We start from the raw sequence: 27,664 nt of genomic DNA, 5'->3' as shown, positions 1-27,664 counted from the left end.
GTTTGCAGCGTCCGGGTACATTGGAAACATAGTCAAGGAAGTGCCTTTTTATAACTGATAAAATCCGATTTACGCATATACCGGATATAAATCCGATATATGCGTAAAACGGACATTTTCCGGTATACGCATATAACGGATTTCGCTTATATCGGACAAAACCAGTGAGAACAATTGAATCCGATATATCTGAGGTTTACTGTATCAATATTGTTTAGCTATTAAGCTTTAATAGTGAGGTTCAGATAACAGAAATGAGCTTCTCCACTCAAGTGATTACGTTAGCGAAGAATGCCTGGAAGTTATTTGTTTCCTCAGGCAGGTTTCTTTTCAGTGGAATTATACACTAACTAATTTTGCCTGGAGGTTCCTTCTGGGTCACATGAGATTCCCTTGAGCTAATCCCACCTCCAGACTAAAAGAAGAATGCAGGAAACAAAAGACTACTGAAGCAATACTCACCGGACTAGCTGCTGGCAGATCTGGCATCCTGGAAGGCATCTAGATGGAATTTAAACACATGACACAATCATTAGGCAGCAGAAGCGTCGATTCATACAATCCAAGGGAGTGCAATGACGCAAGAATATCAACACATGTGCCGCCAAGGCGCTCAGAGAATCTCTTTCTGAATGTTATGAATGCCTGTTTCCATGACAGTGTGGTTTTGAGAATAACTGGCAGGAGTTGTGCATGACTCTAGACTTGTACTTGTTCAGAAAACTAACTAAATCAACAATACCTCCGTTGGGCGTTGTGAGCAACATAAAGGCAAATTATTGATGCAAAAGAAAACACGTAGAAAAAGAATAACTCGGTGTTGCAAACTTTTTCAAAGAGTAACTACAAACAGAGATGGTTGACAGGCAAAGCAGGTTAAACAGTATTTTTGTACAAAATTATGTTTAGGCCAGGGGTGTCCAAATCCCAGCAAGGCCAGAATCATTCCTTGCCATCATCTGGGCTGTGTTTAATTTCATTTTTATGTGCTGAGGACCCCCCAAAAAACAAACTGTGGCCCGACAATTGCCCCTGGGCTGCAGTTTGGACATTCATGGCCTGCACAGAAAATTATTATACTAGTATAGTAATCCCTTGTTTATTGCGGTGAATTGTTTCCAGACCCGACTGTCATAAAAACTTCAGCAAAGTGGGATTCAAAATGAAATGTTTTCATAGTTAGGGAACCTTTTTACAAGATTTTACAAGTATTTTTTAGCATTATTAGAGCCCCCTAGACATGAAATAACATCAATATAGTCACCTTTATACTCTTATTACTCAACATAGTAGACATAATTTGAGCCCATGCGATCATTCTGATTATTATCATTACGATTGTTATGTTATTATTATTATTGTGCCTGTTGTGAGATCATTCAAACCTGCAACAAATGCCTGTTGTTCCTGCGATTGTGTGTCTCACTGAACATTAAAAACACCTTGTGACCAGTGTAGGTAGTTTAATTATTTTTATGCTTGAAAATATATAATGAGAAAGTAAGGAAATTTTACTCTTTTCTGGAATTTGAAGTGAAATTTTGTGCGTATCGATTGAGTAGTAATGTAATAAAATTAATTAATTAATAATTAATAAAAAATAGAGATAATAAATGTCGGGCAAATAATAATAATACAATGAACTCTTCAGTTACTTCAGTCGAGTAGCATAAGCACGTCTTCACAGTGTAATCACAGTCAGACATTACAGAGTACAGGTTGAGACCAGACTCATTTTTAGCCCCTCTGATGTGAGTGGTGATGGTTGTGGTTTGGGCCTCCGTACAATTACGGCGTCACCGTGGTGACCACCACAAGACTCACTACCAGAGTGCAAAACACATACCTGTGGGGGTCCTTTGACACTGGAAGTACGTACACACATTCCCTCTTGGTGAAAGTGCTTTCTATCCAGGGTTTCTGGGACTGGGAAAAAAAAGAAAAATAAATTAGATAATCAGTTAGAGGTTTGTCAAAAGACACACAGAAATCACAGTTGAGAAGATACAGTATATGTATGTGGTGAAGGCATCTGTAAAATGTAATCACATTATTAATTACTTTTTCCCCAAAGGCAAGCATTTTTTAACTGGTATTTTCAATCAATGCCTCACGACTTGTTTTTCAGCCATTGTAAGGCCTTAATCCAGCTAATCCCTCACATAATACAGAAGGAATCCATTCAAGAACTTCAAGTAGTGCTGGAAAACAGTTGCTTGAAATCAGTAATAAAATCTTTTTAAAAGAACATCATCATATCTGCTGTTTTGTTTCCTCGATTTAAATTTTAATTCTAACAAAGTCAAACCATGTTTCATCCAGATCTGATTAAGACGGCTGTAATATAAAATAAATTATTGAAAATGCAACTTAATAAATAGTTCAGACACTCACACTGCTGTGAAATCTTATCTTATTTGAAAAACAAAAGAAGAGTCAGAGTGTGAAAAGCGAAACAGAGTCTAATCTGGATCCAACTCTGATTGGAATAAATTTGGTTGAAATAAAACAAACCATAAAATGTAGTTTCATGAATATTCATTCATTTTCTACTGCTTTTTCCTCACCCAGCTGTCTTCGGGCGAGAGGCGGGGTACACCCTGGACTGGTCGCCAGCCAATCACAGGGCACATATAAGTTTCATGAATATCTTTGTTAAATTTTACGCTATTTGAAAACAACACGCTAAATCCAAAGTCAAAACTGATCCAAACATGGCAGCAATTTAAAATGTAAAACCCTACGAACAATTTAGAAATATTCATACTGTATAATTTGATGGAGATGACATCTGCTGCGTAAACAAGTAGTCAAAAGCTGTGAAGTCACACCAAACTTAATCTGGATCTGATCCAGATTGTGCGTTTGGGTGCAATCTGAATTTCCAATGTTCAGATTCTAATATCTCAAAGATCTTATCCGATTTAGATGACATTTACAGAATATTTAACTTCTGTAAACAAAGTTGTCCTCAACATTAACGGTTGGTTAAGTTCCGTAAAGGAGTCCGCTTGGCCACATCTACACAAACCTATCACGACATTTCTCCACGGCCTACCTGACCGTCCTCTTCTTCATCTCTGTGTTTAAGGGCTTTGTAGAGGAACATTCCAGTGCCCCTCGGTGCATCTCCCAGACCAAAACCGCACTTGTCGAAATCCCCCTTTAACGCCGATTGGCCAGCAACAAATCACCACGCATTCGCCCACGTGTAATGTTCTCTTCAATATCAAAGTCGACGGTGATGCCGTTAGCGCAGGGATCCGGCTCGGAGTTAAAAGCTGAGTGATCAGCGAAAAGGTCGGAGCCTTACCAAACGGCGTGGACAGTTAATGTGTAAGAAGCCGTTTTGGGTGGCAGATGAATGTGTCTGAGAGCGAGTCGACGTTAGACCAGGGCGAGGGAGGCGCCGATGAAGGAGGCGCGGGACAGGATTAGTGGACGGGCAGAGGCCTCAATGATAAACACCTATGTGTCTACTGAAGACACACCACCTACCGTGACACACACACACACAGCAGTGTGGCTGAAGCTGTACCAATGTCATTATTAAACGCTCCATAGAGCACTACCTATTACACAAGGTGCCACTTCTCATTAATAACCGGCAGAAGGAAGTTATTGAGATCCATTTTCTGATACAATGGTGCTGCCCGTGCACGTGAGATTTAGCATATCGGTGTCTTTGACTTTGTACATTATGTAAGTGTCTTTTGGTTTGTTTCTATTAAGTATTAGGCAGTTGTCATTCATAACTGGTGGGAGGAGACATGTAGATCTATCCCACTTTGTTTGACGGTCCTTTAATGTACAGTACGTTCTCAAGTTCTCTCATGCTGCAAAGATAAGACTACTATTGTATTTTTACTCTTTCAACTACCGTAAATTCTGGACTATAAGCCGCTACTTTTTTCCCCAAACTTTCAACCCTGCGGCTTATTCAGTGATGCGGCCAATTTGTGTAATTTTTCAAACGGCCAAAAAAGGTAAGATTAAGACCGGTGGAATATATGCGTCGAGGAAGACTGCAACTTCTCGTCTTGTGCATAAATTAAATTAGCGTGAACATATCCTCATCAATATAAATGCAAAAAGAAAAAAAATATGACGCAGCTTTCAAGCTAAAAGTAATTGAGCTGTCCGATAAAGAAGGAAACAGAACTGCTGCATGTAAACTTGGCATAAACGAATCGATGGTGAGACACTGGAAACGGCAGCGGGAAGAACTGGAGCAATGTAAAAAGACGAAAAAAAGCTTTCAGAGGTAATAAAAGCAGGTGAGTTATATTATTATTATTGTTAAGTTATATTATTAAAACTTTGAAAACTCTCTCTGTGTACCGTCTTTCTTTGTAAATATGTTTACATGTTTTAATGTGGGCACATGCGGCTTATATACAGGTGCGGCTTGTGTATGTACAAAATCGGTTTTCCTCTAAAAATGTAGTGGGTGAGGCTTATAATCAGGTGCGTTCTATAGTCCGGACATTACGGTAATATTTGTTCCAAAAAGCTGATACTATGTGGGGATACATAAGGTAATAGCTGATGAACTTGAGTGCATATAGTAATATAATATGCATATTTGCGGTACCCGACCTCTCCAAAAAACGAAGCCCTAGTTAAAACTAATCTAGGTGGGTAAATATACGGAAAGCTATCTGAACAAAACATCGACATCTTAGCTTTGTGTTGCAGGTAAAGCAAAGGTGGCTATTGTAATTAATAACTGGTAGGAAGCATGTTCTTATTTTTTGTTGCAAAGCGTCAATATTACAATACTAGTATGCACATGCCCGTTCATACAGAAATAGTGGTAATTACTGTATATAGAAGCCTTGCTGGAGATTTGGGGAAATGCCGCTCGGCAGCTAAGTGTTCGATGGCAGATAAAACCGGCTTGAGCTTGGCTAACCTGTAACCATGGTACCTGAGAATGTCAGCCAACAAAAGACTGGCGCTTTCTCTGGATAGCCCTGCCAAAATCACACACAGACACTTCAACCTCCTCCCTCCCTCTTCATCTCTGCCTTTTTATATCCCAGCTCCACAGCAATAAGAGTTTTATGATCCTTTTTACACCTGAAACATAGTATAGTATCCACACAGTGTTTTTCAATAAAGTGGAGTTAAGGGAGTTTTGACTGAAATTGGGATGATTTAGTTCCTTACAGCTATGGAACAAAGCTGGCTGGTCAAGCAATCATTCCTCCAGCCACACTTTAGCGTGACGTAAGAGCAGGCCTGATAACATCTGCCCCGGCAATGCAACTGCCCATTAGATAAAACATAGGCAATGGGGGTCAGCGCTTTAGAGCGAAAATGCAGCCTTTAGAGGCTGACAGGAAGTAGGAAATGCATTTCTGTTGTTTTTAGTTTCTATTTACCTGGGCAGCTAAGTGCATAACCTGGAATATGTCTGTAAGGGGTTCCGCATGCACCGTTGCAGTCGTTTTACTCCCTATTTTATCCACAACAATACAATTCAAGAAACAATACAAGCAGTTGATGTTTGCTGAATGCAAGGATGAAGAGTCATGATGTGCTATACATATCACTACATTGATAGTTACTATGGTACCCATTATGTCATTGGATGGTCATATCACCTTGTACTTCGATACGTGATTTTAAAAAAAATGCTACATTTGGAAAGCAGGAAGTGAACAAATGTAACAGTTACTGATTGTAAAAGTACCAGATGGAGGGGTAGGATTTAATAAGCTTTGCTTCTACCTACTCCTTTTGGACATGTGGAACTGTGAACTCATTATGGGATGCACTCAATTGTAATCTGATGCAACTGTGGTATTGATGTTTATTACGTTTCTATGGAGATCTAGTACCATTAACAAGAATAAAAACAAATCATCCACTACATAGTATATGAGCACAGCGATGAGACTGAGCAGAATCTGGGGCATCCTCCATGCCTCAGTGAGCCATGTCTCTTCTCTGGACTTTTTCCACCTCACAGCCTTTATTCCACATCAATGTCACTCTTTATTGCAAATAACTGCTGTAATTCTACTGCGCAACCTACAAGAAAATGACATTTTAAAAAGGTACTCTATTATGCAAATTTGACTTTTTAATAATGCTCTAACAATAATGCATCCATAGAGCCTGTTTATGAGTGCCAAACAAAAGAAAAGTTTATTATCGCTCTCACTTGTTGCGTTGGAGGTACCGGGTTTCCGGGTTGCATACGCCCACCACTTGACAGAGGACAGTTTTGTACAGAAAATAAAAAGGCACCACTGCAGCTGTTGTGCCAATAATGCCTTTTTCTTCAGCAAATAGGATAACCAAGGACAATGTTATTGTAATGTACTGTAAGCATTGTAGCTCACATCACTATGCTAGTGTTGCTTAACAATTGTCATCTCGCGTCACTTTGCGGCTTGACTCAATCACATTTTTCATTCATTCATTCATTCATTCATACAGTCCCTTCAGTACTGGTCATTTTAGACCATTTTGACAGATTTTTCAAAGCACAAAGAATATTAAACTCTCATATTTCATCAGGTACGTTTCAGGAAAAAATCAGTTGCCAACTAAGACGTGAGGGTAAAACATTTTTTTTTTTTACGATGCATTTCAAGCAGAACTTTCACTTTGAGCTTAATTTTTTTTCTAATTACTTTTGTGACAGCTCAAAAATGTCAACAACGATACCACAACATTAATATAAAAAGTGTTGTTTTACATCAAAAATCACTATTTACAATTTTTGCGCATATTTTCTCTACAATGCGTAACCTTCTGCACGCTACACTCCTCCACGCTCTCGCAATTCCTCCTTGTTGTCGAGTGTGTATTTACATGCGAAAGATCCATGCCGAGCACGTCAAGCATCTAGGATTAGATTTTACTTGCCTTGATACTTCCAATACACTATTGTACCACCTCCAAGGTTTCTTTAAAATTGTTGCAAAATAGTTAAAAATCCCGACCACCACCGAAAAGGTTTAAAGGTTTATCAAAAAAGTGATAAACGTGTGCCGGAAATTAATTGCAGACTTCTGAGGACTTTCAATGAAACAGTCATGAGACCAGAGTGTGATGGCACTCACGCTTGTTCCCTGTGGGTATGGCTCAGCAGTGCACAGTGCCTTATGTGTGTCATGCCAGCCAGCCTCATTCCTATAGCTTCCAGCGAGTGTGCATGCTAGTAATGCAAACTATGTAGCATATGATGCCTTCTTTTTTTTACAACATCTGGCGCCTATGCTCACATGGGCCAATAAGAAGCAGGTTTAATGGAGGTTTAATACAGGAAGTGGGAAAAACACTGTTCCTATTGCAATGCAAAATACTGTCGTCTTACGTACACACAAGTTCTCCGACATACAAGCTGAGCAGCAACTTCACTTCAATACACGGCTTCAAAAGCTGTGACCATTTTCTTATTAAAGCGTGTCTCCAAGGCCAATTGAACTAACCTAAGCAATCATCTTCAAATTAGCAGTTGTGTGTGTGTGTGTGTGTGTGGTGTAAATGGATTAGAGTGTGAGATAAGGGCTTAGAAACACACCACTAACACTCTAGTTCAGGGGTCTCAAACTCAATTTACTTGGGGGCCACTGGAGCTCGGGTCTGGGCGAGACTGGGCCGCATCAGGTTTTCCAAAAAAAAAAAAAACGCATTTATTAAAAACAGAAAAATTAATAAACTTTGCTTTGGTTTAGATTTTCTACAAGAAAAGCTCTGATAAAACATTCCACTGTTCTCAAATATCTTTGTTTAATCTTTTATCTTTTAATCTTTGTGTAATTTTTATTTTTCTGCACAAAATAAGATGAAAAATAAATAAACAAATCAAGAATAAAGAAAATCAATCAATCAGTAATAAATAAATATAACAATAATAATAAAACAGCAAATGCAACATGCTAACTCGCAAACTAGAGAGCTCGCGACCTAAACGGTAGCCTTCAAGTTATTTCCTTTAAACTTAAATAGCCAAAAACGTACCACTTCCACACGGATAGGGAGGATAACTATTAACAGTTGTTTAACCTTTAACATGAACATTAATCAAACGTAATAATTTTTTCTGGGTACATGATACCATACAGCATCCATATCAAACTTTCATATCAAGGCGGGGGCCTCAAACTAGCCGCGTGTTTGAGACATTATTTTACATTATTACAAGTACATTATTACATTAGTACAAGTATCTGCCCTGGCTGCTAAGTACAATATGGCTGAAAAGACAACAAATCAGCAGTAACCTACACCAGCTTGTGTGAAAAACCTGACGAGCACAAGCAATAATCTTGTTCTTAAAACTTTGTCTGTACAATCCAGAAAGCGTCAGTTTGACCCAAGAACAGATTAGTTCACTTACTATTATTTTGCACAGGAGAACGTGATTTGAGACCATAGTTTTATGTAACACTGATGAGCAGCACTGTTCAGTAACAAACAGAGGCTTACAATAACAACGCTACGGTCCACAGGAGTACAGCATGCAGGGGAAGACTGCTGCTGTGAGCGGCAGTAAGACAGCAGTGACCCTCATCCAGTCCAGGGGTAAGCTGGGGCATGTGACTGTCTCAGGCTTCCTCTGTGGGAAACTGACAGGAGTTTTTTGGGCCATCACAAACTTTAGTTACTTCGTTAAACATTATATGCACCATGTGCCACTAGCGTCATTAAACAAGTGTATCAAGCATGAGAGAAAAGCCCAATTTTAATGTCACTGCTGCTAGGACTTGTGAAATTGGACAGTGGGTCCAAATCCCATTTGTTCACTTATTTTGCACTTGTGTGACAGTTCAGAATAGGCCTAGGTCATAACACATTTTGCTGGTCAATAACTGTGCTACAAATTATCCATGATAATAGATATAATTGTCAACATTTTTCTATTCATTATCGTCCTTAGAGGTGTAATTCGCATTTGAACCACTAGATGGTACTCAAGTATAGTGTGCCTGTGTTAACCGCTTTGGCTTGACACAGAAAACCTTCCGTATTGGTCGTCCATGTTCATGCGGTCACCTTGTTCTTTCTGTTAAAAATGATATATTCCCTGTATTTCCACAAAGTACGATATATCAATAATTTTTAAATATAAAACAAGCATATTATTTATATCGATACATACTGGATTTGATGGATTTTTTTGTGTGCCATACCGACCCCTTAAGCAAATGTGCAGCTATGAATGTTCATCCTGTTAGGTTTGGAACTAGCTGCTTGCTCCATTCTTTACACTCATTAGCAGCTGTTAGCTTTGAACACCCCTTTGCTACGCCGAGCAATCAGAGATCCCCGCAGAGATACAGACGAGGAGAGGCTGCATAGCGGGAATGAACAGTGAAAAAGACGGTATAAAGATTGCTGTATAAAGACTGTATCAACCATGTTTACCGTCTGTCATCATAGGGAACGTGAGATGGAAGCGCTAACCGGGCTACAGGGAGACGACTGAGTGAAGCATTATTGCACATATTTGATTTTTTTCTACATTTAAAAAAGAGAATATACTATTATATTTCAGCTGCTATTTTTCTATAAGATTGTTTAAATTTTAATAAAACTTTGCACACATATTGTGTTCAGCGGTCCTTGAACCCCCCACAATTTGACACCAATTTCTATCTACTCATCGATCATCATTGACATTGTGTTGAGTACCTATGCATTTTATACTTTAAATATGTGAGGCATATTGGAAAATTATGCATAAAGTATGCATAAATAAATAGATATGATCAGTATTTCAAACAAGATGGCAGGAGAACTCTGCTGCTTTTCAGGACCCACTATAAAGACCCTGCAGCCTATATGACAGTCTGCTGTTTATGAGGACCCACTGCAAAAACATTAGCCAAAGATCGTCTAAATGACAGTGGCAGTCCAAAATGAGCCTTTTATCTTTGCAATGGCTGACTTGAGTGTCGTTAGTTTCTTTAGTGTCTCGTACCCAATGAAGTCACAGTTCATACTTTTAATAAGATCAACAAAATGCTTACATCGGACGAATAATACAGTTGGGATATATGTGAGGGAATTCGAGTTCCAGGCCTAGAGCTCTCACCCGAAGGAATGGAGAGTCCTCGGCGGGAGTACACGGCTCGAACGGCGTTGTGAAACCGTGTCGCAGCACTCCTTGACCTTCCTGACAGGGCAAAGTGTCCAAACGGACCCTGAATACACTGGCGATGCCGGCAAGTGTTCGTCGCCATTCGGATACAAATATATCTCCATGGACGTCAACATTTGTCCCAAATACGAGGTTGTTGACACCGCTGCTAACACCAGACAGCTAGTTAGCATACAGCGCAACCGAGCTAGCTACTTAGCCTGCTAATGTGCGCTCGTGCGTGTGTTTTCATGTGTGTGTATATGCGTCGGGCTTATGCCACGCTAGACATGCACAATCGTGTCTTTTAATTGCGTTTTCACGGTGTGTTAGTTGAACTGTCAAACTACAAGCGACCCCAACTGAGCCGAGGAAGCCAAAGAATGCAAAGGGTGGACCTGCCACACAAGTCACGACGATCCACAGGCGCAAATTTGACAAGCGGGACAAAAGCACCCCTAAAGGGGGACAGAAGACGTATGGGACAACGTACCATTCTCGTCACCGTTGAGACTCAGGGGGGGCTTCGTCGTGGCTTCTATCCATCTATCGGCGGTGCTCTGTGTTAGCCTCGAAGGGAAAGCCCGGTGGACGCTGGAGAGATCCGCTTCGGCTGCAGCTCCAACGGAAGGTTGCTTTTTCATAATTGTGCGACTCCAGACTGAGGCGGCGTGACGGAGCGGCTGAGTCAGCCAGCCCAGCGCTCGCTGTCACATGGCCGGGGCGGAGCCTGCCAGCACATGTGTCTTTGTTTTACTATACTACGTGATGGACACCGCTCGCCTCTGGGAGAGTACTAAGGCAGGCTACATTATTTTAGGATTATTTTAAATTTTTCTTCCAAATGGCTACACCACCATTAGAAATTCAGTATAAACACATTTTACCGAGTTAGCGAACGCAACGACCGACCTGCTTGCGTGCGATGAATTTGAGTCGTTCGCGAACGATCTGGTCATCCGGTTCTTGGAAGTTAACGATGCGGAGTTTTTCCTCTTTTGATGAAGCCGCGCGTGGTTGGTTAACATGTTTAGTATGTATCGAGGCTGCACGCATCACTTGCGTTAGAGTCTCGGTCACACACACACATACAGCACGTTACATCACTTGTTGCTAGGCAGTGTTCATAAGGCTTAATCCTAAATGATGCCTGTCAGCTCCTGACATCACGACCCGGAAGTCGTCTATCTGCAACCTGTAAATCAGTGAATCCGAATCAGGGGGTGAGGAAATTGTAGGGGGTACATGGAAACATTTACTTTTTATGGCTGAACCATAAAGTTATGTTACATTGTACAAGAATTAACTTGTACTCATGTCCCATGGATAGTGTCTCGGAACATGTGGAAGGGATTAAATAACACACTAGAACAACATTGTTTAATATAAGGCAACAAAACATGTAAAAACATCAAACATTGATTTCCAAAGTTATCAAAAACTTACCATTATATAGCTGTAATCATTTTCTGCTAAGGCCCTCAGCCCACCACCATCTGAATAAGCAAGTGTCAGGCTAAATATAGTAAAGTGCTTTCTATGAAGTATTCAGTCATTGCCATGGCAGGGTGTCAAGGCAATAATATGACTATGAGTTTTCTTAACTAAAGGCAGGCACTTTAAAAGCCTTTCCAGCACTACAAAAATATTCATATTCCACTGACACCACATATTGATATATATTGATTGGTAATCGTCCCTTGGTCGTAGAGTTTTATTGCAAAATGTAAAAAAAAAATTGCTTCAGTCAGCTCTTGCATTTCATGCACCTGTAAAGAGAAAAACAATTACTATACTATGATAATATGATGATATGATATACTATTACTATGATGATTAGGGCTGTCAAACTGAATTTTCCTTAAAAACTTTTTTTTTATGCATCCCCACATGGTACCAGCATTTGGGACCAAATATGAGGTGAAAGAAAAATACAGTATAGTTATCTATGCAGCGTGGGAGACATGTATTGCAAAGTTGGATGGTGCGTTCAAGTCGCAGCTCCCATTAAACATGCAAAAAAACTGTGGAATTGCTAACTTTTTTTTAAATATAAAATAGTGGCCCATATTTCTAAAATTGATTATCCCTGTATAAAAATGTTTGAATGAAAAACAAGCTTGGTTAAAAAAAAGCTGTGAGTAAAATAAAAGCATGCACACCTGTCAACAAAGGTTCCCTTGAGGAGTCCAACACCTGATGAAGACAAAAGTCATAGTCATTATTTTAGCTCCCCTTTCAGCTTTGTACACACACAAGCATTTTTACACATGTATCCAATTCCTTTTTCAAAGCCTTTATTCTAATAGACAGCAGTTTAGTTTGCTGAGTATTAAGAGTAAATGTTTACATTAATATGACCAGTCCATACACATGAGTGGTCTTGTGCAACTAGTTTTCCTCCAAGGTTACTTTACTTGCACTACAAGGAAGTCGCTGCACATACCTGAAATTACGCAAGTATTGCTGTAGCAAATGCAAATGTATATTTTTTGAAAGGGTTTTGTGTTAAAACAACTAGACCAGGAAAAGCTTGCTCTGCAGGAAGTCGGGAAGAGAGAGATCAAAGATTGCAGTTGTGGAGGGGTGTGGATTAATAAATCTACTCATTTGATTGATTGTTAAGTATGAGCAACTTTTAACTCAAGTATGTATTGCTTTATTACATTACTACTACATAAGATAAAGTATTTATTAGGCATGCGACAAGGACAAAGTAATTAAATGTGAGTGCAAATCTCTAGTTTGCTCATAACAGAGATAACAGTACTGCATTTCCTCAAAGAGACTGAAGTGTTTATTTACTGAACCGCAGAGGTGACCAGACTCAAGATTTATATTATTGAATTTTTTTTTCACTTTTATGTAATTAATTTAAAGGACTTTTACAAAGAAAATGTAGAGATGTGGGCAGGCTGTGCACAGTGAATGTCAATATTCCGCAGGGAACTCATTTCCAACATGTGAGTGCCAGAGGGTAACTTAATTTAGCTTATGCGCCTCAGTAGATGCCGTTTTTGTTTCGAATGTACCCGGTAATTAAATAACACATGGCATCCACTAAAGCGGAGGCCACTAGTTGAGGAAATTATGTATATTGCTTTGATATGACCTGTAAATGAACTTTAAAAACAATCTTTAATCAGCTCCCCCTTCTCCGGTTTCATTTTTGGACAACCAAATATTTGGTATGATGAGTTAATGGAGCTTGGCGTTATCAGCTGTTCACAAACTGTAACTGATACCGGACAGGGAAAACACTACACAGCATTACTTCTGTTCACCTCATAGGAAGTTCCAGTCCAGAAATGCTTCATTTCGCCTCTGTAGCCAGCCACCGCGGCCGACATTATGATGGTGAAAGGCACCAGGTAGAGCAGAGCAGGCTGGCCCGTGTTGGACAGCACCATCACAGCGAATGTTGTTATCATTCCCAGCAGATAGGCTACAAAGAAAATGGCCGTGTAGATAAAATGAGAGAGAAGATGAGGTCAACACCCTGTGGCGAGCTCCAGTACAGGATCACATTACATCACAGTTTAGAACGTGAATGTACAATAAATGATTTTTTTTAGGTACCGAGGCAGGAGCTGAAGAAGTAGATCTTGCTATTTATCCACACGTCAAATTTGCTGCAATAAGCCACCAAGAGACCTTTAGGACCAATAAAAATAAAAACACTTTTCATAAGGTAACCTGTGTGTGTGTTTAACATGGTGTAATTATGAGCAGGCATAAAAGAGGGCACACTAACCTGGCACAATTATATCTCCATAACCCAGAATGACGAACTGCATCTCACAGAGGTTCAGAGCCCAAGCAGAGAACCTTGGGATACGCATCACGACGGGAAGCTAAAAAATAGACCACATTGGGTATTTAGCAATTATAACATTTACACTGTGAACGAATGTCCTTTTGTATAGAGCCTTCTCCATCGCTGCCCCCACCCTCTGGAACTCTTTGCCCCATTCACTCTGTGCTTGCCCAAAAAACAACTCAAAACCCACCTCTTTAAATTTTTAATGTCTAACTTTTTATATCTGACTGCTGTGCCCCGCCCCGCTTTTACTCATGTTTTAACTGTGTATTAACCAATGAATGTTGTATTTTTTACTTCTACTTGCTTTATTCAACTTCATTCTTCTGTAAAGTGTCTTTGAGTATTTTGAAAAGCGCTATACAAATAAAATGTATTATTATTATTATTATTATAGTGAAGCACTTAATTTCTACAATACATTTTCAATACAGTGGAACCCGTCTAAGTCAACCCATGGATTCCTTGTCCTCTGTGTCATTATTAAAAAGTGCCTGTTTAAGTCAACATCGGCATACATGGGTCAGACACAATTCTATAAAAAAAAAAAAAATACTTACAAGGTCACAATAGGTTTTTTTTTTTATACTTTAATTTTTTTTAAAAATAAAAACAAACTCGAAACAAAAAGGGGGCACTGGACACACACAGCACACAATTTGGCTTCCCACATTCCCTATCGTGGTGCAATTCGAGTCATTTCTATGCTCTAATGTGGTTCGGGTTTTGAGCCAATTAACCACTATAAACGAGGAATGGCTGTATCACTGGACAAAGATATAATAAATTCAATTGTCAAATGCGATTTTTGTTTAGTCGAGACTCACTAATGTCAACATCAGTCAGCAAATCCAAGGGGTGTTGCCTTAAAAAGAGTTCCACTGTATTATCAGCACCAACAACCTGACAATCAGCTGGGGGGAAGTGTTCTTCTGCAAGTCAAGAGTTGTATTGCTGTCACAAATCTAACTATTTTCTATCCCGCAGCAGAAAAATTATTCCCATCGTGAGGATGCTCGGCGTTCGCGTAGCATGAATGGACAGAGAAAACAAAGCAAGTCTTACTTCCTCAGTGGGAGGTTGGGGATCAGCCGGAATCGCCACCATGTTAGCTTTTGTCTGTGACAGAGCCTACCAAAACCCATCACACAGGTGCAGCAGGCAGAACAGACAAGCCGGGATGTTAATCAAGCAGGCAGGAAAGTCCACCATGAGTAGAACACCTACTACATACTCCGCTTACTGAATGTTCATCCACTCACATGAAGGTTTTGACCCAAGCTACACTACCCATTTGTCCACAGAACATCACGGTCTCTGCTAGGACTATATTCTCTCAAATACTGTAAATATATAATAAGCATTTATTTGAAACAACATTTCTATTAGGACTGGAGTGAGTGTTAAGTCCTGTATGTGCTGCTTTGCTGCCACCTGTCTGTACCTTGTTGCATCACACTGAGCCCCTATTTACCTTTTCTCCTGACGCTTCCGGACCCAAAGCCACCTGCTCCATAATGCTAACACCACTCTGTGTGGGAAAAAACGCAGGGTGGAAATGATGACATTGAATAGATATTTCGATGAATATAATACCTTGGTAAAGAATGGAGTGATGAAAACAAAGAAGACGTCGTATACGAGAAGGAGGCTCAGGAGAATCACACAAATCTGTGAAGGGGAAAAAAAAATCAGTAGGTCAAATCAAAAGGTATGCAATTTCAAGTCCTTGGTGGAGGTTATAAAGAACAGCAGAAGCGATGATCATGAGACGGTACCTTGAAGTTGGACAGTGAGATGGTCTTAATGAAGTTGATGCAGAAAGCAAAGCCCAGGATATCCTGCAAGATCCAGACCCACCTACGAAAATCACAAAACAACATTAGAGGCTCAGCTGTGTTTTCATTCATTTTCTACCGCTTTTTCCTCACGAGGGTCGCGGGGGGTGCTGGAGCCTATCCCAGCTGTCTTCGGGCGAGAGGCGGGGTACACCCTGGACTGGTCGCCAGCCAATCACAGGGCACATATGGACAAACAAGCATTCACACTCACATTCATACCTATGGACAATTTGGAGTCGCTAATTAACCTAGCATGTTTTTGGAATGTGGGAGGAAACCGGAGTACCCGGAGAAAACCCACGCATGCATGGGGAGAACATGCAAACTCCACACAGAGATGCCTGAGGGTGGAATTGAACCCTGGTCTCCTAGCTGTGAGGTCTGCGCGCTAACCACTCGACTACCGTGCCGCCCCAACTGTGTTTTCTTTTTTTTTTTTTTTAATCAGTGAAGTGAAACCTCTAAATTTTATTGTGCCTGAACCGTCATCACGTGGAAAGTGAATTTAGGCAAAAGTACGATTCCTTCTTGATAAATATCACACTTTCGTAACAGCTTCTGACCTTCTAAATACAATTTTTAACATTAGGGACCCCTATAGGCTGCACGGCGAACAATTGGTTAGCGCACAGGCCACGCAGCTAGGAGACCCGAGTTCAATTCCACCCTCCGCCATCTACTAGTACTAGGCATTTACTTGAAAGGAGCTATCCTTCTAATACACATGCAATGGAAATGAAAAAAATATATATACTAATACTATAGATAAAAACGTGTACCTCTGGATTAATTGAGTTAACCATAAACAAATGTGATTAATTGCGATTAAATATTTTTAATCGATTGATAGCCCTACTGTGCACATCTCATGTCAATTGTATTTATCTTTAAATGTTGCCTTATTGCTGTACGGCGGATGTGTGATGAGCGCACAGACCTCACAGCTCGGAGACCCGGGTTCAATTCCACTCTCGGCCATCTCTGTGTGGAATTTGCATGTTCTCCCTGTGCATGCGTGGGTTTTTTCCGGGTACTCCGGTTTCCTCCCACATTCCAAAAACATGCTAGGTTAATTGGCGACTCCAAATTGTCCATAGGTATGAATGTGAGTGTGAATGGTTGTTTGTCTATATGTGCCCTGTGATTGGCCCAGGGTGTACCCCGCCTCTTGCCCGAAGACAGCTGGGATAGGCTCCAGCACCCCCGTGACCCTCGTGAGGATAAGCAGTATAAAATGAAATGAAAATGAATGAATGAATGGTCTATTCCTAAACCATAACGGACCCCCGCATGTGTTTTGACAGTACCTTTCTTCATTCCTGTAGACGCCCCACACCACCGAGACACTTATGCACACAGCGGCCAAAATGAGACACCTCACTGACAGATCTGTATTTCGTATAGTGAAGCTGGAAAAAAAGTGGAAAAAACGACAAGCTTTAAACAAGACACTTTCAGAAACACTAATGGAAATTAACACTTTATATGGATATGGTCTTAAGTTCAGAGGTGGGAAGAAGCAAATACCGTATAAACTTTTCTCCTCTTTACATTTAAAAATATAACTTAAAAGATATTTATACCTCCCAGCGGGGCAGCTCAATTTTTCCAGCACCGCATTCAAACATCTGAAGAGCGCGGCAGCGGATGCACAGCAGAACATGGCAATGAGGATATAAACTGCGGAGGGGAAAGAAATACACTCAAACATTTGAAACCCCTTTGGAATATATGTTCTTTTAGGATGTGTCACCCACCTAGATATTTGTAGAAGTAAAACATGAGGATGAGCATTACACACATCAGGGCGACATAGATGCCAACTTTGAGAGGAGACGAGAGAGAAAGTTCTCCACTGTCTGCTTTGTTTACTTCACTTCCACTTCCACTTCCTCCACTTGATCTGAGAGCATCCCTGCCACAAACAAAAATATGACAGTAATATTGTGATATTTTTCACTCAACCAGCATCCCAAGTCCCAAACGGCAAAGGAGGTTTTGTTTTAACTGTGATGCCACCATGATACGTACTTTTTGCCACAAAGTGCCCATACAATAAAGGCAAAATACAAATTAACATTATCAATAAAATGCTAACGTAACACTGTACACTACAGCAGTTATTAGCAACGGAGGCACTCTCACTCTATAGCAGGGGTCTCAAACATGCGGCCCGCGGGCCAAATGTGGCCTGCAGGACACTAGTTTGAGGCCCCCGCCTTGATATGAAAGTTTAATGTTAGTGCGGCCCGCGCAAGTTTGATATGGATGCTGTATGGTATCATGTACCCAGAAAAAATTATTACGTTTGATTAATGTTCATGTTAAAGGTTAAATAACTGTTAATAGTTATCCTCCCTATCCGTGTGGAAGTGGTAAGTTTTTGGCTATTTAAGTTTAAAGGAAATAACTTGAAGGCTACCGTTTAGGTTGCTAGCGCTCTAGTTTGCGAGTTAGCATGTGTCTCAAGACCCTGCAGTCGCGCAATATGTTGTAAATAAAAAAAGTATAAATGTGACTATAGTCGTGTTTTGTCATGTCTACAGGGCTCTAATAATGCTTTGTTCATTTTAATCTGAAAAAAAATAATTTGTCTACCCACCAACTATATGTGGTTTCTTAAGTTTTTATTATTTGCCGTTTTATTATTATTATTATATTTATTTATTACTGATTGATTGATTTTCTTTGTTCTTGATTTGTTTATTTATTTTTCATATTATTTTGTGTAGAAAAATAAAAAGTAAGATATTTGAGAACAGTGGAATGTTTTATCAGAGATTTTATTGGAGAATATCAGAACCAAGTCACTGAAAAAGTTTGTATATTTTTCTGTTTTTAATAAATGCGTTTTGTTTTTTTTGGAAAACCTGATGCAGCCCAGCCTTGCCCAGACCCTAGCTCCAGTGGCCCCCCAGGTAAATTGAGTTTGAGACCCCTGCCCGAGAGTGTTTACTATATGAACTAAATATCTAACCAAGTTAGCTTAGTCGCTTTGTTTGTCTTTTTTTGTATTTTTCTGAAACCTCAGTATCTTAGTATCTGTATCCCACCTCTCACACGCTCTGTTCCAGTATCCGGCCAAGGAGACAGCAACGATCGAAATCAGCAGCATGACGAAGAGGCTTGGATCAATCTTGGAGAGCAGTGGAGCGTAAAGCCTCACCCGCATCCCCTCGTCGAAAACCTGAAACACGACACCATTTAGCAGAACACAAACATTGAACCTTCTTTCTGTTTGGTGTCATTGTGCTAAGTGGGAAAAAATAACAGTAATGTAGCTATGAAGTGTGGCCTGCAGCTATTTTTATTGGCCCTCGCATATTCAGAAAATGATATGAATTTGTTATTGTGCATTCACATTTATTTATTGTGTGAATGCTGAAAACATTTTAATTATTTAGAGGACAAATGGAGATTAAGTCTTTATAGCAGGAGTGGTGCCAAAAACGAAGCAAAGTGAACCCTTACGAAAAGAAAATATATTCATCAATATATTACTTTAAATATATTGTATTATATTATAATATATTATTTTTCCATTATATTTTCCAATACATTATATATTATAAATACATGGAATAATATATTTTTGTACATATACAATATATTATATATTCATTTAATATATGGCAATATATTGCAGAATATACAAATGATTGCCGCTTTCAATATATTGAAATATAATATATATATATATATATATATATCCCAAATTATATGCAATTGTAAAAATATAGTCCTTTTTTGGTCTTGATCGCAAGATATTTTTTATATGTATCAATATATACACATATATGATCTATGCATATATTGCAATATATTGGAAAATATAAACATAAGATCCCATATATGGAAATATATTTCCTAATACATTGCATTATATTTGCCAATATACTGCAATATATTTTTTTCCATAAGGGAAGTCAAGTCTGACCTGCTGTGCTTCCACGAAGTCCCTGTACCTCATGAGAGCAATAGGAATGTGAACCCCAGAATAGTTATCCGCCGACGGTGTGACCTGAAAAGATGAGCAGAAGATAGGTCTGAGCAGATTGACATTTAATACAGCTGGTTGGCCTTGTGTGAACTTCTGCTTTGGACAGGACACGATGCAATTAGCAATATTACGTGCACGATAAGCAAAAAAACAAGACAGTATTATGTCCTACCAGTGTTTGGAGGCTGGCAATGAGTAACACGCTCGCACCGAGGGACTGAGCAACCTGAGCCTTTTGACTGAAAGGACAGTCCCCCCTCATCACCACCAATGCTTTGTCTTTGACCTCCTCTGGCCTGACCCCTGACTGGTCGCACAGAAGGGTGGATGTCAGATTCACGAGCGAATACACCTCCTGGACAAGAGGGGAGAAGACAAAATGTGATATAAAATATGAATTTTCATCATTGTAAAAGGTAGAATTGTTTAATAATAGAATTGTATCCAGATTCCACAGGCCTGGCGTACCTAATGTTGTGGTCAGTAGGTTGTTTTAACCAAATTACCTCCACCAGCAAATTTGCCTGATGATTATTTTTGCATAATATAGCAAAATAGTCAAATTTGACAAAAGCACATGGCGAGAGCTTACAGCATCATCCAGACTTTGTGGCAGGCGGGTCCATGAGTGGTTGTAAACAATGCAGAAATCCTGGGCTGTACTTCCATTAAAAACATGCAGGATAGCCTTTTGACAGTTTGTCTGTGGGGACAAAGACAACATTTGAGAAACGGAATTCAACAAAAAATAGCAAGTTTAATTGCATTGATGGTAATCCAAACCACTACAACATGATGCATTAATCCATATAAACAATGTAGTACTATTGACAGGGTTCCCAAGGATTTGATACCAAATGTGGCATTTTTTGCATAACTTTTCCATTTTATTTCATTCTAAAACGTTGTAATCATGCCAAAACGATGTGAATAAAACAAAACCAGAATGGCATAAAATGTCAGGGTTGAAAGTAATCACATCATTCAAACCTTTGGTTAGAAGCCAAAAAAGGCTATAAACCAAACCGATGAAGCACTATTGGAATCATACAGTTCTTTCGGTTTTGGTTGGCTGAATGCCCAAAACATTGACTCATGTCACTGTAAATCAGTAGTTTTGTGGTGTATTTGCACTTTTTTTTTACAATAAAAAAAACCTTAACGCTAACCCTATTTAAATGCACCTGCAAATTGTAGAAAATGATGGGTAGGATAATCACCTGATGGCGAATATTAAATACAATAGTCGATAATGTATAACAACTAAACTATTGACTCATTCAATTGGATGGATGGATGAGATATGTTCTGACTACCGTACTCATCGTCGCCGCCATATTGGATGAGTCAAGGTTGCCCTGTGAATGAACACAAGCTAAAGTACTTACTTTCATGAAGCGCCTTTCTACAAAGAAATTTAAGTTAATTATTCTCGTTCATACATTCGCTCACGCACAAAAATATAGTTGGGAAACAGGGAGCAAAAACAATGAGTGTTCATTTACGGGGCCATCCCCTTGACCCATCCAATATGGCGGCGACATTGACGTATCGCTGCAGTGGACAAACCCATTCGATGCGGCGTCTGTGACTTCCTAGTTTTAGGGACTACCTGCTGATTCGAGTCCAGTGTTGTACTTGTGACATTTTCCAGACATTTTGTTCCACTAAAAGATTTAAACAACAGTAAAGTGTGTCCGTCTGATCTATTCTTGGGTAAACCATCCTGGTCGTTTCAAGACAATGGCCAGTTACTTATATAAAACGTTATGCGACGCTAGCTTGTTAAAGAATGTGCGAAACGAATAAAACCATGATCATACTGAAATTGTCACGCTACTCAATACGGATAACAGGTAACATTAGATATTCCGTTGTCGATAACAACACAAAGTTAGCGAAGTTAACACAGTTTTCACTATGCTAACTTTGACAATTTATACGTAATTGTGCAACAAAATGGCTGCTTGGTACGGTGTACCCGTATATTATAGCATATGTAATCTGATTGTAATCATGCCTGTCAGTAGATAGTACTTTCAATTACAGTAGTTTTAGTCCATCCACTTACCTGAGTGGCGAAAGCGGCGATAAATACCAAAACGGCTAATCTAGCATTTCCTCCCATTTCATCGACGTCCTATTCACTGCTCACAACAACACGAAGCAACTTTATGTACCCCCAAAACATTCATGAACATCACATCGTGGTCGTAGTTGTAAGTGAAGAACAAAGATTTCTGTCAGCCATGCAATTCCGGTATCGAAGGACATCACATGACCGTGATAGCGATGTGTCGTTCGCGAACGAATCGGCTCTAAGAGGCTGCTCGACTGGATCCAATTGAGAGCGGGTAGAAGTACAAGTTCCACTATTAAGTTTACTTAATAGGGCGTTAATTGCAAGTTATGTATGCAACAGAGACTATTAAGCCCCTTCAGATACATCTGTTTGTATTGTTTCTCCCTGATAGTGGCCAAAATAAAACTTAAAGCAGCATGTGAGCATGACTGCAAATTTCACTTCCTCATAGCAGGGAAAGCTGTGCAAAAGTGGGTGTATAGATTTACACATCAACCTATTTTTGTGTGAGTGGAACAGCCCATGACATATTGTACAGCCATCTGGAATTTACCTCAAATGAAACCTTTGTGGTCACAAAAAGCACCAGCACACAAAACGTAGTCATTTCAAAGAAAATCTAATTATTTTGATTTTTTGTGACATTCAAGCAGATGGGCCACCCCAAAGGTGGACAAAATATACACATTTTACATTTGACTAAAAAGAATGTTAAAAAGTGAGATACACATCAGTCATCGCTAATTAAAACTTCAGTGCTTTACAGTTTTTCCATCTTATTTTTACACTTGTATGGCAGTTAAAAATGTTAAAACATTACACAACACATTATCTGTGAAGTTCATAATGTTATCATAATGGCCAAAGTCTGACTCTGGAACAGATAAGAAATTGTACATACATTTCTTATAGTATGAACTAAATCATAATTATTGTTCAAATCTGCTGAAAATATGCTCACTCTTCATTCATAGTCGTCTGTAGGCAGAAAAATAGATATAGATATAACTTTTACTTTCTTTGCATTGGACTCTCATTTGCTAAAAAATATGATATTTTAAAGCGGCATGACAATAGATGGAAATGTGTGCCGTTTCATCTCATTTTCATTTTTACCTATGAGGAAATTCATTACAAATATGAGGAATCCAGCCTCATGGAATGCATAGTGTTCTACTTTAAAACCATCCATCCATCCATTTGCGATACCGCTTATCCGTATGCTGGAGCCTATCCCAGCAAACTTTGGGCGAGGTGGTGTACACCCTGGCAGGGCAAATATAAACAAATAATCATTCACACTCACATTCACCCATTAAAAATTCAGAATCTTTCAGACAGAATCTGAGAACAGATCTCTGGACCAATCGCATGCTTCCTCCTCGGCCATGGAGTGAATAGGAGTCTTCTCATTACTATCACAGCTTCCTGCATCATTTTTAGATGGAAGACTGTGGGTCACAATCTCTGTTTTTGGAGCCAACAGGATTCTTTTACAGTGTAGCCCACGAGGTGGCATTTCTTGCTGAGAGCAAACTGCCTTGACGTTTATCCCAGCAGGAGTGGGGGGGATGAGCTCTTCGCTGTGTTCCAATTGGCTCAGTGGCATGTTCCACACACATGAGTCACATTCACGGGTTTTCAGGATTGTGGAGTGGCGTTTCCTGGTACGCCTTTTGGAGTAGTATGTGGTGGAGGATGACAATATGTCGACCTTTACAATGGGAGTGGATTGAGAGGATGGGCTAAAGTCAAGAAGTGGAGTCACTGTGTCTCCAGCAGATGTCGGAGCTTCTGGAATGATTCTATTAACAGAGTGACGGGTCTGTAGCTCTTGAGGGTTCAAACCTGGCAGCGCTTCCTCTTGAGTGTTGAGTGCTGAGCTTAAACTAAACAGGTCCTGTGAAAAACTGTAGGCGTCCTCTTGCTCTTCAGTGTCACCATCAGATGACCGTACACTTGAGATGTTGGTGATGTCCGTCAACACTCTTGACCCAATTCCTGATGCCTTTGTGTCACCCGGATAAACATATCGGTCACCCTCACTCAAAAACTGTTCCAGACTCTCAGAAAGAGGCAAATCCTCCCATGCTAAGGATGTCGATGTGAATGAATCGTCCGGTTGTGGAGAGGCTTTGCCCTTAGAGCTGAGCTGCGGACATGATGAGGGATTCAAACAGTTCAGGATGTTTTTCACTGATGAATCATCGGCAAATGATGAACTCTTTGAGAAGAGAGAGGAGCCTTTTTCCTCAGTGGTGTCATGGTTCACAGTGTGGCCTTTCCCTATCGTACAAGCTGTTGGCTTGTTTTCATCTTTGTCCTCCTCATTCTCGGCAGATGAAGTAACTAGTCCCAGTGATTGTTGCCATGGCGGCGTGGGAGTGAGGGAGCCGTCATGGGGCTGTGATCTGGGAGGAAAACAAAATATGACTGGAATGAGATGTTAACATTTGCATGAGCACTTGCGTTGGCTTTGCCACATGCAAATGGTAGTGGGAAAGTGTAAAAGCAACACAGCATGTGCAATGTAATGGACACTGTTGGAGAGGGAAACATTTAACAATGTTTATTAATCTAGCTGTAGCTTGCACTGCCTGATCTATCGACTTAGGAACACGACGATGCACGTTCTACACCGGAGCAACCACAATGATTAACAGTGTTTAATTTGTATCCTAAAACCACAATAAACGTCGGCCAATTTGACAACATGAAACAAAAAACAAACATGTTTTACGTTAATTAACTCAAACAGTAACCGGAGTGACAGGAGAGGTTAAAATGCACCAAACATGATCTCTTCTATTGTAGACATGCATCATCACTTCCTTGTGCCTAAAAAAAAACGTAACTGACGCATAAATACATCTTTGGGTTAATGTGATAGCTTATTTTCTCAGGACTTACAGCATCATTTTACCTTTTATATTTATTTATTGGTGTGGCCCTAACAACTACTTTTTTGTTGTGTCCTGATGTGGGTCATGTTTAATTTTATTTTTGGAATTCGTCATGGGCCAATAAAAAAATGATCTGCAGGCCAACAAGAGAGTCAGTGTCTGAAAGGAAGTTGGCAAATTAGTGAAAAAGAGAGGAACAGTTAAGCAATATATATATATATATATATATATATATATATATATATATATATATATATATATATATATATATATATATATATATATATATATATATATATATATATATATATATATATATATATATATATATATATATATATATATATATATATATATATATATATATATTTTTTTTTTTTTTTTAATCACAAGCTACCAGTTATTTCAGAGACTGGGGAAAAAAACTGTCTTCTGCAAATGTTTTGGCTATAGTTACAGTAACTGTTTATTTGATGATATGCTCCTATTTATTCAAGTGGACAATTAATTGAGAGACGGCATGAAGGAAATTGTCGTCCGTGCATTCATTACCTTTGCAGTGAGTGTGGCAGAAGGCGAGAAAGTGTGACACCATTGAAGCCGTTGGCTGGTGAATCTTGAGAAATCAAGGGTGTGGTGGGGATTGTGTAGGACTTGTTGGGATCAGCAGATTCCTGCTGCTGTTCTGCAGCTCTCCGTAGAAGCAGTTGATAGTAGCGAATGACGGAGCAGCCCTCCATGCCTGTGGCTTTGGGGACAATCATCTGAGTGGCAGTGAACTGGGCCATGCCCTTATGATCGGAACCACCTGGAACATGATCTGCTGACCATGGACAACTTTGAGAATCTGTCACCTGCAGAGTACGGAGAAGAGACTCAAATACAGGCGGTGCTTATTTTACAACTTTGTGTTATGACGTTTTGAGGCTGCAAAGCATTCCCATAAATATTTGCAAACATAGTTTGGACCTAAGTGGCTTGGTTGCTAAATCCATCATGAATTAGTTGCGTGCACCGTGGTGGAAAAATACAACATTGACCCCATGCTGAAGTTAAATTACATTACAAATAAAAACTATGTTTTGTACCTTCATTCCAAAAATAAGATGTCTGCCAATGAAACAGTCCTCTAACGCCTTCACCAGCAATTTGGATCTGGCTGACGCCTCAGATGGTCCGTCCAAGTTCTCCACCATCCTACAACGCCACAGAAAGTTCTAAAAAGCTCAGAAAACTTGCTTCATTGTGCTCACCTTTGAAACTCAGTTGCATGGACGCCAAAGAACGGGTTCAAGCAGCTGCCAAATACTGTGACTCCAAATATTCTTCTGTCTCTGGTCACTCTCAGAGAGAGGCGATATCTGTACTCCAGTTCTTCTTTAAAACAGCTGTGACCACACTTGGGACATCTATATCTGCTGTGAAAAAGACTAAAGTAAATGTAGTATCTCATTTCACAAGCAACACTGACACCGCTAGCATAGTTTGTTTTGGTGCTCACCTTGCTCTGTCCTGCGCCATAACGTCCATTTTGGCGAAGCAGCTTCGACAGCACGGATAAAACACACAAGCATCTTGGAGAGACAACACGATACAGTCCACCAAAGCTCGCCAAATAGACATTTTATTTCCCAGCAGTGAAATATTTGGCCAAAGCTAACCGCTAGGATATGAGCTAGCATGCTAACGGTAACAAAACAAACATGTCGCTGTTTCTGTTCATCACGTCGAGCAGAATCTTCATTGCTACGAAAGATCTATATTAAAGTTGAAACGAACGTTAAATATATTTTAAAACTCGCGCGTCGCGATAAAGAGGCGTGTTTATGCCCTTTGAGAACTCAATTCAATAAGTTAATGACTTTCTTCTTCGCTTCGTGTTAAAGCTTGGTAGGCATGAATAAAGTACGTGCGTGGCGAGTTCGCCCTCTGGTGGTGTTTATTGGCAACACATCAACAGAAGGCTTTAATTTACTGTATGAATCGACCTGTATCCAAAAAGATGATTTGTTTTCATCTCATTACAGTATTATAGTATATAAATAATTGTAATAACATTGTGTTATTTTTTGTTAAACGTTCACATTTTGTATGTAACAACCCTTACATATCATATTAAGTACATCTGGAAAGCATTCACAGCTTTTTTCATTCCCAAGTTTTTTTTAGAATAAAACATTAACATTGCCTTATAATATTAAGAATAGAGCCAATCTACTTTGGGTATATTTCAAATAACAGCCTGAGATAATGTATCGATTGAGGAATTGAGTCATGTTTAATATGTCCTGTGTTGATGATAATGGTTTGATAATTTTCCACAGTTACAAATACACTGATGCACACTGTAATGATGTTTTCAAGCTCTAATTTCCAAACATATGGCATCTTAAGCTTGTTTTTCATGCTCTGTCTTCTTGTCAGTGTTCACGATCTCTCCCTAGGATGTTCGCTTTCTGCCTCTTGTCCCACAAGGGCAGCTCCACAAATGCATGGGCCCTGGAAAAATCAGCCATTCGTGGCAATACTGTATAAGGCCCCTCGTTGCCAATTAGCTAATGGTCAGTACGCTTGCTTGCGCCAAGATATAATCAGATGTCTCTGTCACATTAATGAATTCAACGGCTGGAACTAATGTAAACAAAAACATTAATAAAACATTCATGTTAGGTTAACTGGCAACTCTGAATTGTCCATAGGTATGAATGTGAGTGTGAATGGTTGTTTGTCTATATGTGCCCTGTGATTGGCTGGGGACCAGTCCAGGGTGTACCCCGCTTCTTGCCCGAAGACAGCTGGGATAGGCTCCAGCATACCCCCTCTTTAAGTACCTGGTACATCTGATGGTACTAATGCACCGCCCAGCACTATACTGTTTGTTTGTTTCCAAATAAAACTGCACTATTATTACTATG

At 39.7% G+C, this 27,664-nt stretch overlaps 3 protein-coding genes across 5 annotated transcripts in view; all 3 read right to left on the bottom strand.

The window, feature by feature from the left end:
* trpm7 (transient receptor potential cation channel, subfamily M, member 7) overlaps positions 1-11,042 on the bottom strand; it is a 42,583-nt gene extending 31,541 nt beyond the window's left edge. The window contains exons 1-3 of the mRNA XM_058088608.1: positions 10,596-11,042; positions 1,847-1,926; positions 463-501 (exon numbers count right to left, since the gene is read on the bottom strand). Of these exons, the coding sequence (XP_057944591.1) occupies positions 463-501; positions 1,847-1,926; positions 10,596-10,598 (122 nt within the window). The 5' untranslated portion in view covers positions 10,599-11,042. The remainder of the gene's footprint in view (positions 1-462; positions 502-1,846; positions 1,927-10,595) is intronic.
* A 423-nt stretch (positions 11,043-11,465) lies between these two features.
* zgc:123258 (uncharacterized protein LOC641502 homolog) lies at positions 11,466-22,178 on the bottom strand. 2 transcript variants are annotated; one of them, XM_058088609.1, is made up of 17 exons: positions 21,835-22,178; positions 20,356-20,466; positions 19,936-20,118; positions 19,701-19,784; positions 18,817-18,950; positions 17,521-17,678; positions 17,347-17,443; positions 17,071-17,172; positions 15,701-15,782; positions 15,519-15,593; positions 15,397-15,453; positions 14,988-15,053; positions 13,857-13,956; positions 13,682-13,756; positions 13,387-13,547; positions 12,265-12,298; positions 11,466-11,871 (listed from the first exon to the last, which is right to left on the bottom strand). In XM_058088609.1, exons 1-17 carry the CDS (start codon positions 21,889-21,891, stop codon positions 11,864-11,866), a joined length of 1,584 nt encoding a protein of 527 aa, XP_057944592.1. In that variant the 5' UTR covers positions 21,892-22,178; the 3' UTR covers positions 11,466-11,863. The 2 variants fall into 2 exon arrangements, with proteins under 2 accessions (XP_057944592.1, XP_057944593.1); XM_058088610.1 differs by lacking the exon at positions 14,988-15,053 and having other exon boundaries at positions 21,835-22,172.
* A 270-nt stretch (positions 22,179-22,448) lies between these two features.
* On the bottom strand, positions 22,449-26,686 carry ddias (DNA damage-induced apoptosis suppressor). Of its 2 annotated transcripts, none has more exons than XM_058089168.1 (5): positions 26,251-26,686; positions 26,003-26,164; positions 25,838-25,946; positions 25,302-25,603; positions 22,449-24,257 (listed from the first exon to the last, which is right to left on the bottom strand). In XM_058089168.1, exons 1-5 carry the CDS (start codon positions 26,370-26,372, stop codon positions 23,180-23,182), a joined length of 1,773 nt encoding a protein of 590 aa, XP_057945151.1. In that variant the 5' UTR covers positions 26,373-26,686; the 3' UTR covers positions 22,449-23,179. The 2 variants fall into 2 exon arrangements, with proteins under 2 accessions (XP_057945151.1, XP_057945150.1); XM_058089167.1 differs by having other exon boundaries at positions 26,003-26,167; positions 26,251-26,685.
* Between the last annotated feature and the right edge of the window lie 978 nt (positions 26,687-27,664).

This window comes from Doryrhamphus excisus, chromosome 12 (genome assembly GCF_030265055.1).
Source record: "Doryrhamphus excisus isolate RoL2022-K1 chromosome 12, RoL_Dexc_1.0, whole genome shotgun sequence".
In the NCBI taxonomy this organism is placed as follows: domain Eukaryota; kingdom Metazoa; phylum Chordata; class Actinopteri; order Syngnathiformes; family Syngnathidae; genus Doryrhamphus; species Doryrhamphus excisus.
This window is presented reverse-complemented; position numbering and strand designations above follow the sequence as displayed.

What these genes read in the sequence shown, in the direction of transcription:
- zgc:123258 (XM_058088609.1), bottom strand. Translation starts at nt 21,891, where the DNA reads ATGGGAGGAAATGCTAGATTAGCCGTTTTGGTATTTATCGCCGCTTTC. An exon ending in TTGCCAGCCTCCAAACACTG is followed by an intron (nt 19,785 to 19,935) that starts GTAGGACATAAT and finishes TCATCTTTTCAG; the next exon opens with GTCACACCGTCGGCGGATAA. An exon ending in ACTTCGTGGAAGCACAGCAG is followed by an intron (nt 18,951 to 19,700) that starts GTCAGACTTGAC and finishes GTCGTGTTTCAG; the next exon opens with GTTTTCGACGAGGGGATGCG.
- ddias (XM_058089167.1), bottom strand. Translation starts at nt 26,372, where the DNA reads ATGTCTATTTGGCGAGCTTTGGTGGACTGTATCGTGTTGTCTCTCCAA. An exon ending in ATGGCGCAGGACAGAGCAAG is followed by an intron (nt 26,168 to 26,250) that starts GTGAGCACCAAA and finishes TCTTTTTCACAG; the next exon opens with CAGATATAGATGTCCCAAGT. An exon ending in ATCTTATTTTTGGAATGAAG is followed by an intron (nt 25,604 to 25,837) that starts GTACAAAACATA and finishes CGTACTCTGCAG; the next exon opens with GTGACAGATTCTCAAAGTTG.